The 12073-nt window shown below is 38.6% G+C and overlaps 1 protein-coding gene across 1 annotated transcript in view; it reads right to left on the minus strand.

The window, feature by feature from the left end:
• CSMD3 (CUB and Sushi multiple domains 3) overlaps positions 1 to 12073 on the minus strand; it is a 778187-nt gene that overhangs the window by 13659 nt on the left and 752455 nt on the right. The window contains 3 exon segments of the mRNA XM_029063925.2: positions 3003 to 3068; positions 5275 to 5454; positions 7306 to 7417. Of these exon segments, the coding sequence (XP_028919758.1) occupies positions 3003 to 3068; positions 5275 to 5454; positions 7306 to 7417 (358 nt within the window).

Genomic DNA, 12073 nt, shown 5'->3' on the forward strand with positions numbered 1-12073 from the left:
TTTTATGACTCCCAATTTACGGAACTAAATATTGTTAAGTTTCAAAACACACAAACACACAAAAACACTGTCCTAAGTGCTGGGTAGAGTAGACATGATCCCTTTCCTCAAGGAGCTTACCATCTAGTGATCAGAGTATATGACAATTCAGTAAGGCAAGGTTTGGGAAGTGAGCAGCATCAGTCTTGATCCCTACAACACCAAACTACGTGTCTGAACTTGTGGATCGTATTTTACCAAAACAAACTCATATAATGGAACAAATGCTCTGTAATTATTCCATGAAAGTGTGTAACAGCAGAAATGGGCAGGCATATTTATAATATATAATTATGGTGTTTGTGAAGTATTTACGATGTGCCAGGCACTGTACTAGGCACTGGGGTGGATAAAAGCAACTTGGGTTGGACACATTCTGTGTACCATGTGGCTTTCACAGTCTCAATCCCCATTTTACAGATGAGGTAACTGAGGCACAGAGAAATTAAGTGACTTGCCGAAGGTCACACAGCAGACAAGTGGCACAGCCTGTGGGATTAGATAAATGACTTTCTGTCTCCCAGGCCTATGGGAGACACTACACCACGCTGCTTACAGCATATATAAATTCCTAATTGACAGGAAGAATTGTTCTCAGTGAATCCTGGTTAAATATTCTTCAAGTGACTGACAAATAGTCCCTAATTTTCAAGTAAAGTTGTGTTTGTCAATGATTTCAAAAGGATTCAAAAAGGAATAAAATGTTATCAAATTAATATTGACTATTACCACATATAAGCCTACTCATTTCTAGTTCCACACCATAGTAACTGGCCTGGGTCATTAGCTTCACTTGTTTCCATTCAGGCAAATCTGTATTTACTCAGCAGGAATTCTGATATTTCATTTTCATGAAAGGAATGCTATTTAGGACCTTAGATGTTATTTATAACACTTCAGAGACCTCAGTACTCTGACAGAGTTCATAGAGGACTTAAATAATCTGGCTTCATATTTATAGAATATTAGTTATTCATATCATTGAGGTAAACTCTCATCACACTACATTGTTGAATAGGTAAAAGCTCCATAGAATGAAAATCTTATGCCACCTTTTGAGAATTTTTCTTCTTTACAATGTTACATAATCTGTTAGTTCCTGTACCAGTGATACAATTAGATGGAGGACAGGTCTGCAGCAGTTGGCGGTTTAAGCAGAAGGTTCACAAGTCCTGGATGTCTCTCTTCAAAAGAAAATGCTTCCCCCTCCCACCCCCTATTTCTCTGCTCCTTCCCAATTCTATTACAGCCTTTTGAGGATGCAGTAACCAGATCTTAACATAATATTTCAAATGTTTTAATATGGTGGCAAAATTTTGCCTTTTGCATTATTCATTATTGCAAAATCTTCAAATTTCTAAAGTAGAAGTGAACCTGAAGTGGTCTAAAAAGGTAATGCCACTCTCACATAGGTACTAATTGATTATTGAGGGAGTGAGAGAGTATACCTCAAAAACGGATACATAATATTATATGCTCTCCTTTAAGGGAGTCTTAATTAGTCTCTCATGGTTAGAGTGTGTCTTGGGAAATTCAAGACATAATTTGAACTAATGGCCTCTTAAAATACACACAGGTATCCAAAAGGACTACATGTTATAACAGAAGTTAGTTATGTGTCTGTTTTTGAAGGTGGGAATTACAATATTAAGCAATGTTAACTATGATAGCCTATTAGCTGTGGAAGAACTTGGCACCATTATAATTGGGCTATTTGAATTCTTGTAACATTATGAAAGTGTTTGCAACAGGGTTTTCTTTTTCTTTTTTTGTTAAAGAAATACAAGCCTGGGTCCACATCCAAATTCCAGAAACCAAGTTAGCCTATGTGTCCTATTACCTCTAGGTCAGCTTTTATCTCAACCAAAATTACACTTAGATTATGATGTGAGCTAATAACTCTTCTATAAACTCTTCAAAGCTGCTATACCACCACCAAAAGAATTGTTCAATGATTCTAGTTGCAATAGATACTTTATCCCAGCAAGAATAGCTTTGTACAACCCAGAGTAATCAAAGGTTTCAAGATATTTATAGATTGAAAGCAATCCCAGCTAGAACGATGTAAGATCTTGGAAGAGCCAGGCTAATTGGGACATAAGTCTGACTCTTGCACCACTCCCCTTACAAGTTTTCTTTGCCTCCATGGACCAGTGGTGGTAACAGACCTGTCTGCTTTCAGTAGACTTGAAATACCTGCAGTTTCCTTCCTCCCCCACTGCTTTATTCTCTTCTTCCCATCTACCAGGGAGTGCTTTCACCAACCAAAATGGTGTGGTCCTGGGAAGTGTCCTGCTTATCCCACCTATGGCCTGCCTAGAACCTTCCATAGGTATTTATTTAGCTTGAACTGGGTGGTCTCCACACAGCAGTGGCATACTCTTCTACTAGTCTGGAAAGCCTGTTAGCTTTCTGTTCTGAACTTCTTTTTCATCATTTGTATAACCAGGGCAACAGCATTTGAAAGAGCTTCCAGCCTGCAGTCACCTATAAAATGTATTTTGATCTTTCTTTTAATTTACCTTGTAACATTAATGAGTTAGTTTCCATTAACTGTTGCAATCATATCAATAGAAAACTTCAAAGATGATAATTAGAGAAATGCAAACAATATTTTTAAATCTGAAAAACTGATATTCAAATGTATTTTCCCTATTTTGAAGGCCACTGGAGTTCACCTTTGTAGAATTATAAGACACAAAGTTCTAATATATTAGAAACAAAGTGATTTCTGTGTGTTTGCAACACCTTTGGCCCCTGCAATCTCAAGAGGTGAAATGTATTCACCTTTCAAAATGGGATGGAGTTAGACTCTATAATCAACAAATAACAAGTTTCAAAGGTCTCTTTTTGTTCCCAAGTTGAAGGTTTTTAAGTGCCCTCTTCCAGTCACACTATATTTTTTCTCTCATTTCTCCTTGCACACAGAATGAAACTTTTCAAAATCAAATATGTTTACTAACCACTTAGCTTAGGACTTGGTGTACCCAGTGCCGGTCTAGGATCTTTCACCAATATTTTGGAACCAGCTGTAGGAGGAAAAGAGAGGTAAGATAACCGTCTGTAACAAACCAAAGGAAGCTCTCCCCATTTTGCAATTGAAGATATACTACTTTTGTTCTGAACAATGTTCTGTTATCAAAGAGTGGAAGCAAAATTGGAAATCCTTGATTGTCCTGAGTATTATGGCTCAAAGGGAGAGGCCGAGTGAATGTTTTCACAGGATTTGTTCTGACCCAAAGGGCAAGTAAGCTCTCTAAGTTATAGGAAAGCAATGGTCACTGTTCAGAAGTGTCTAGTGATCATTTCTCTCAAGCCTAAGTGGAATAGAGATTGAACAATTATTACGTATCTTAAAACTCTGAACAGTCACGTCAAAAATAAAATCCATTTATGATTTGTTCTTATGTGGGATATCCAGCTTTAGGCAAAAGCTGTCTCAGAGTCAAGTACAGTGAGAATCATGACTGAGCCCCAATCCTATTCTATCTCATTTAAATTTTAATGAAGATACATTCAATTGAAAGACAATTGGAGATGGTATTTTACTGCAATTAAATTCACACTTTTAACCAGAGGACGTAGTGCCCCACTATCAATGATATTCAACTGGATTCTCAGCACTGTGATGAAGGCCCAGTTGAAGCTGAGCTTGGTGCATTTCCCAAAACCAGTGCCAGGTTGAGTCATGCCCACAGAAGATTCAAGGGTAAGATCACTGCACCGCTTTTTGGAAATACAGCCAACAGGCACAGCCTCTCTCAAGCCCCTGAAAGGTCTGAGATTCTTCCTAAATTGTTGCCAGATTCTCTTGTGTTAAGAGAATGATTTCAGGTAGCCCTGTGAAGACCAGAATATCGGTCCTTAGGTGGGATGAAGAGTGGAGCTTACGGCAGGAGTAAATGGGACCAAAGAGGAAGACATATGGAAAGAGAGGAGAGAATGGGAAAGGGAAGAGAGGAGACTCATGCATCACCACTAAAAGTTGCCTGTCATTGCATTTCTGGTGCAGTGGCGGCAATTGTGAACCAATTCAGAGAGTGCCAGGGGAGGGGAGCTGGCTGCTGGGACTTCTGCTCAAACGGTGGTAGTTTGGGTTACTATCCTATGCCGCTACTACCCAGAAAGAACCACAGCCTCGGCCTCACTGGCCTATCCCAGGGCTGGGCCACTTAAATCTGAAGCCACCCCCATCACTGCTGCTCCTACCTGGGCAGTCTCAGAAGCCTGCCCCATTCTTTTCACTTTGGCTTTTGATGCCTACCTGGCTCAGTGCACTAAGGGAAGTTTCCCATTTTTCATTAGCCAAGAAGGGTAATCTCTACCCACGGTGAAGTCATAGCCCTCATGTCTGAGGCATCCCCTCTTATCTCACTGGCATCATTATGGGTCTTTCCTCAGGATTTTGGAGGCAAGAGGAAACCCTGAGTTTCATGATCATTCTGCCTGTTTCAGGCCATCTGGTCACATCATGTGGCCCAAAACTCTTCCCTGGAATACATTTAAAACTATGTTGGGCCCAAATCCTCTATGGACTCTTGTGTCATGGAGCTGGCCCTACAAGCATTTTTAGAGCCCTTAGCCCACCCATGGACGGGGGAATCCCAAGCCCAGACACAATAGCGTGCATTTACCCTATGAGCCCAGAGACAACCGACAAGACATTTAAAAGGCCCTAAAAATGTGACTGGGAAACATGGAAGATTCACCATCATCAACCATAACAATCCAACATGGCCAGCTCCCAACTGACATTATGAGCTACTGAGAGAGGTGAGGGGGTCAATCCTTATTCAGTTGAGAATAAATCCTTATTCAGTTGTGACATATATGTCCTTGAACATGGATAATCAGGGACAGAGATCAATCCTTCCCCTTCTCTAGGCAAAAGTGCTTAAACCAGTAGAGCAAATACTCTGTGGTTTTAAATCTTTCAAGACAGTCTTGTATGCTTCTGAGAGAATACATGGGTTATCAATTAATAACTCTAATGGTACCAGGAAAAATATTAAATCATGTGTTGTATTCTGGACCCTTTTCTTTCCTGCTGACAAGTCTGAAAATCTAAAGGGTTGCTTCAAGATACCTGTCACACCGATTTACTTTTCACAATCTAAAGGATAGTAAAAAAATTTTTCATCTGAGCAGTTTTCCAAAACATGACAATACAGGCAGCATGCGAGGCTGAAAATCAATGCTGTTTAATGTCATAACAATCTGTTAAACAGAAGTTACCTTCACAAACTGGAACTTTCCCAGTCCACGTGCTGTCAGATCTGCAGACCCTATGCTCTGTTCCTCCAGCTAAGAAGAACCCGGCCTGACAGGTGTAAATTAGAGTATAACCATGCGATGGGAGGTCCATTCCAACAACATTTGCATGGGCTGGGGTTTCTGGTTGTTTACAGCTGTGTGCTACCCAGAAAGATATAAAGAAACATAATTATTTAATTGATGTCTGACTTCATTAGTGAGTCAGATTATCGTATCCACATAAATTAGGAATTTGTGAATTATGTTATCTCTTTAAGTTTTTAGGATACTATTTAGTAGGCTATGTCTTAGAATTTATATACCTATTTGTGATCCATCACTTTGTACCCCTAGATTCCTGATAATCCACTGCCCAACAAGTAGCCATTTATACTACATTGCCTCTTGGTTGTGGGGCGCTCATGCGGGATATGTATCTAAATAAATCAGTGGCATTTATTGAGAGCTTACTGTGTACAGACCATTTGGGAAAAGTACAATATGACAGAGTTGATAGACACATTCCCTACCCGCAAGTATTTGACACGACAAGTATACAAGAAGGCCACAACCTTCCCATACGTAGAGTTTACCACCACCATATGATGGACCTAGGACAACTAGTCTTTGATGTCGATTCTTGTTTCCCTGTGTAATGATCCTCTTCTCCCAGGATACTCTAAATTGGGCTCTGCTCCCTGCACAGGTACACATGCATATTGCTTCACACATGACTTCTATCTTGACTTCAGTGTACCCCAAAAATACTTCTCCCCCTTTTCCCCAATCCACCTGTCTATAGCTACCACTTTTGAAACTTTTAAACCCTCCTTGGCCCTTGTGAATATATGTCTGCTTAAATCGGTTTAATATCCTATTTTTGTGTTTTTCCCCCTTATTAGAAGTCAGGGAATGTGTCACTTTGTCATTCTGTACTTCCCAAGTTCTTAGAACAGTGCACTGCACCAAGACGGTACTCAGTAAATGCTACTACTATTACTACTTCTTCCTGATACTTTTCCTGTTTAATTTTAATGCGCTTAGTCATAGCAACTACTAACACTTTTGAATATCTCTGAATATTTTGTGTATATTCTGCTATACACAATTCTATTAAATTTCTCTTGACCCCAAAGACTTGCCTTTTTTTAGCTATTGATCTGACCTTTTTTTTTTTTTTTTGCATTTTGTAATCTCCTACCCCATTAGAGTTTCATCTTCCTGAGGACTTGGCCATGTTCTCATTCCTCTGACATTTCCTAAAGAGCTTTGACAACATACTCGGCACAAAGTGTTCAGTCAATACTAATGATAAAAATTTTCTCACAAAATAATTCTTAAACTTTTCCCATCTTCGCAGAAAGATCATAAATGGTATATTTTAAAAAATTTCCTATTGGCTTTAGAGCTCTGTACTATACATTTAAACATTATTCTTACCCTCAAGGATTTGCGATTGACTGAAATCCCATGATAATACTTTCCATGTAAAAAGTTCAATATTTGAAATATTCATTTTAGTGATATGAACAATCAGCTGTCTCCCTTCTTCCCTATTCTTCTATTCCTACCCTATTCTTTTTCTGCCTAAAATGGTATTGTTTTTTATTCACACTCTCATCTGGCTCTGAATGTCATATTTCTGACTTACCTATGTTGCCTTATGCTTTCTTTTATCATCTTCCTTTTAACATGTACTTTCCTTCTAATCTATGTTTATTCAATGTCATAAAGAATCAAGAGAGGAAGAAATTTACCTGTCTATGTTGGAACTAGGCACTATCTACATGTAGTGTAATGTGTAAGAGAAACTGCAGAAGGGAAACACTTTTTGCCAGAGTCAAATCAATGTTACTTATTGAAATATTACAGTGTGCAAAACATTGTACTAAACACTTGGAATAATATAATACAGTTGGTAGACATGATCCCTGCCCTAAAAAAAAATCAAATTATGTTTTCTTTGTGATTATTTAAAGGTATACTTTGCTGTTTCCTGATGCTCATACTCACGTATGCATTCTGGCTGAATCCCACTCCATGTGAGGTCAGGAAGGCAGGTGCGAGTTGTAGATCCTTGGAGCAAGTGTCCCTTTTTGCAACTGAACTGGACAACATTTCCTACCTAATTCACAGTTTAGAGAAAAGAGGTGTTACATGACAAATTCAAATATATGTAGCAAACTGAGAACTGTCATTCACTGGATTCCAGAAGTAAAGTAGAAAAGAAAGTTAAAATGATTAATTTTGCACAATGGTATAAATCCCACTAGTTAATAGGCTTTCTTATTCTATTGTTCATGCATTTTGATGATTTATGAGTGATATAATTCATGATCAGCTTAACATAATTACAAAACAAATCCACTGGATCTTAATTAAAAGGTTGTCATTTTTAGCTTGCCTAGTTAGTTCATTTCAAAGCTTTGACTTCAGTGGTCCCATAGTGTGCTGAAAGTTCTTAAAGAGTCTGACATATTCCAAGGTATAACTTTCGGATACTCATAGATTTGAGTTCCATATTTGCAAGTGTAATAATCTTATTCATTCTAATCTGCCAAACACTGATCATTTAGCCCTTCATCTAGTCAGTCATTAGTATTTATTGGCCACCTCCTGTGGGAAATGTACCACACTAAATGCTTAAAAAAGTACAACAGGGATACTATAATGGGTGGGCAGACTAGACTGGCAAAGGGAGAGTCTGAGGACACTGAAGAGACTCACACAATACGTTAGCTATACAGGTTAGTACAATATTCTGCACATGGTCAGTGCTCAATAGATATAATTGACTAAGTTTCTTGTGGGCAGGGATCATGTCTACCAACTCTATTGTATTTTACCCCCATTGAGCTCTTAAGTACAGTGTTCTACATACAGTAAGTACTAAATAAATGACCTTGATTGACTGATTGAAATGACAAATGCCTGAACCAGGGTAATAGCTGTATCTCTGATATGCTGTAGAGGACTAAGCAAAAGATACAATGTGAGTTGCAAAAGGAGTCAAGGAAAATGTCAAGGTTATGGACTTTGTAGACAGAGAGGTTAACAGTGTTGTCAACTGTGATGAAAAAATTATATGGAGGAGTGGACTTGGGACGGAAGATGAGAAGTTCAGCTTTAGCTATATGAAGCTTAGATTTTATTAGGAATCTTCAGGAATCTTCTATTCTCAGTGTATAAAGAAAGAGGCAGATCAAGGAGCAACCTACATCAATGACTGTGGATCACACTGCATTTTCATTCATGTTGAGATTTATGGAAAATTTGATTTTATTCAAATCAGTATCTCTGAAAGATGTGAAGATACTATTTGTATTCAGTTAATATATGAATATATCTTCAAATGATTTCATAAATACTTAAATGTAGTACATACATATACTAAACTATATATATATATGTATATATAGTTATATTTAAGTATATATTTAAGTATTCATATCGATATATGTATAAGCATTCTGACATGAAATGCTTTGTCTAAAATTATTCTAGAAAACCATATATCTTAATATCTGGTAACATTTTAAAAAATATGCTAGCAATACACTGTAAAATAGTCCATGTGATTCAAGAGAATACTTTAAGTCATTGATTTTTAGAATAAAATTAACAGTCAAGTTTTTCTTAGGAACACTGATTACATAATCAACTCATCAACATACTAAAATGTTATCTAGAATAAAAAAGGTATTTTCGCTAAATGATCTAAATCTGATCCTACCCCAAAACCAAATTCTGTAACATCAACAATTTTCAGTTATCATTCTGACATACTGTACATTTAACTGCTTACAGTTATACTAAAGGCACTACATTAGAGGGGAGAGTAATAATAATGTTGGTATTTGTTAAGCACTTACTATGTGCAGAACACTGTTCTAAGCACTGGGGGAGAGACAGGATAATCAGGTTGTCCCATGTGAGGCTCACAGTTAATCCCCATTTTACAGAGAGTGAACTGAGGCACAGAGAAGTTAAGTGATTTGCCCACAGTCACACTGCTGACAAGTGGCAGAGGCAGGATTCGAACCCATGACCTCTGACTCCCAAGTCCAGGCAAGTCAGAAACAAATGTATTATTGAGTGCTTACGCTGTGCAGAGCACTCCACTAAGTACTTACTTGGGCGAGTACAATACTAAAGTTGGCAGACTCAATCCCTGACCTCAAGGGAATGGTCCAAAATATTCTGTCAGTAAAATCAGTGCTAATGTACCTGTTCAAGTACCAACTACTTGGAAACAGAAATTTGTTGTTTTGCTCATTGGAAGCAGTGGCTTGACCCAAACACTGAGCCAGTCCCCAGCAGCACACTCTGGTCCTAAAGGCAGCACAGCATGTATCAGGAAGTAGTGCAGGGGGTGTTCGTGAGCCATGGCATACAGAAAGCTGGCTCACACTCCTTTGTTCCTGCTCTTATCCAGCAGAAACTGCTTTTCATCACACTCACTGGACAGAGACAAAGGAGTTGTCTTTATTAATCCCTTACTTTGTGCCCAGCACTGTACTAATCAGTGGGAGAGTATACACAACTGAGAGTTAGACCCTCACTCTTCTCTCCCCCATCTCCTATAGTTCCCACTTGCTATGACATCAGTGTCTGGCTGTTGTGCTAATACGAGAAAAGTTTTACTTTCCTCCCTGCTATCACCTGCAGTAAAGAAAGATGTTTTATTGTTAAGACAGACATCTTCTCCAGCAACTGGATTCACATTTCTGTCAATTACAGTTAGCTTTTAAAACACTTTTTACCACCCTGATCAGTCACACTCCATGCTCCTTTTATTTTACAAGTACTTATGAACCTGTGCAATAATTCATGTCAATATGGTTTTAAATTATCCACAAAAATGGTTCTAATATTTTCTAACTCCAGATATATGCTAAATTCATTGGCATGGAATCAGATACTCCCAAATATATTCTGTGACTGAGAAGCAGCAATCAATGGTATTTACTGAGTGCTTACTGTGTGCAGAGCTCTGTACTAAGCTTTTATCCTGCACTCAAGACATCTTTACTTGGATGTTCTCCCTTCATCTCAAACTTAACATGTCAAAAACAGAATTTCTTATCTTGCCACCCAAACCCTGTCCTCCCCTTGACTTTCTCTTCACTATAAATTCATTCATTCAATAATATTTATTGAGTGCTTACTATGTGCAGAACTATAAATGGCACCACTATCCTTCCTGTCTCTCAAGCCTGTAACCTTGCATTATTCTTGATTCCTCTCTCTTATTCAACAGACATATTATCCATCCTTTTGGTTCCACCTTCACAACATCACTAAAATCCACCTTTTCCTTTCCACTTTAATCCAAGCACTTATCTGATGAGCACCTATTATCCCTCCCTCAGACTGTGAGCCATATGAAGGACAGGTACTGAGTCTGATCTGCTTATATTGAGTCTTCCCCAGCTATTAGTGCAGTGCTTAGCACATAAGTGCTTAACAAATACAATTATTCATACAATTATTTGTATTACTGTAATACAATAGACTACTAGTCTCACTACATGAGTCTATTCCAGGCAAATTGATTTCCTGCGAAGTGACGTGATTACATCTTGCCTGTTTCTAAGTATCTGGGGTGATATGACATGTTGGCAAAGTTAACCAAAGGTGGTTTGACACTCTGTGCTTTTTCATTTAAATAAAGCATAGAAAAGCTGGAACCAAAAAGGGTTATCCAGAAACTGCTTCAAATTGGCCCACTGCCATGCTCTACTGACACCACTACTAACTGATTTGACATCAGTAGCTAATGACAATAATATGTCGATCAGGTAAACTCCTCGCCATTGGCTTTAAAGCACTCAATCAATCTTTCCTCCTCCTATTTCACCTTTCTGCTCTCCTATTACATCCCAGCCTGCACACTTCATTCCTCTAATGATAACCTTCTCACAGTGCCTTAATCTCATCTATCTCACCACTAACCTCTCACCCAAATCCTGCCTCTGACCTGGAATGCCTTCATCCCCTGATGAGGATATGAGGAGGAAAGTAGGGAGTGCCAGTCATTGAAGAAGATGCAAGGACACAGCCCAGACTCTTGGGGAGGAGGAAAATTGGAGAGGCAGAAAAAACACAGCAGACAGGAGGGCCTGGGAAGCATACTCCCTCCCGCATCTCCTCTGCAATCCCAGAACAACCCATTCAGAACCTGTTCTTATACAGGAGGTGAATTAGGGCCCGTTCCATCTTATTTTCAGCACTGCTCTGTTTTAGCTATATCTGTAGTAAGAGTCCCCTAAGGTGACTAGTCAGGTGAGATAACTTGATTACATAATTACCCTTTCCCAGCAAACCCCCCCAAGCAAAATTTAAGGTAGCCATGCAGACAAACATATGGTTACTGGTTTCTGATAATCAGGCAATCAGGTTTGGCATTTATACTTTAAACCTTAGGTTCTTTCCAGTGGGTAGTGCTAATCAAATCTCTATTTAGGTAATTACCCTGTTTGGGAATCTAATTCTGCCAGGATCGCTGGGGCATTCACAAATCAATCAGTTGGGTCCCGCCTGGAGTTTCTTATCACAGCTTCTTTGGATCACTTTAAATGAAGAATAGCTAAATTTGGGACTACTTAGCTGAATAGCACCATTCTCAGTCTCATGAATAAAAGGTTTCTGAGTCTAACACTGTCCAGGGCCATGTTGGGAAATTTGAATGCCAAACTAGGTTAAAAGGGAGAAGAAAAAAAAACAAAACCTCAGTCCCACACAATATTTTTGAATTTCATTATGTCACACTTTCCTCCAT

Source organism: Ornithorhynchus anatinus, chromosome 4 (genome assembly GCF_004115215.2).
Source record: "Ornithorhynchus anatinus isolate Pmale09 chromosome 4, mOrnAna1.pri.v4, whole genome shotgun sequence".
NCBI lineage: Eukaryota > Metazoa > Chordata > Mammalia > Monotremata > Ornithorhynchidae > Ornithorhynchus > Ornithorhynchus anatinus.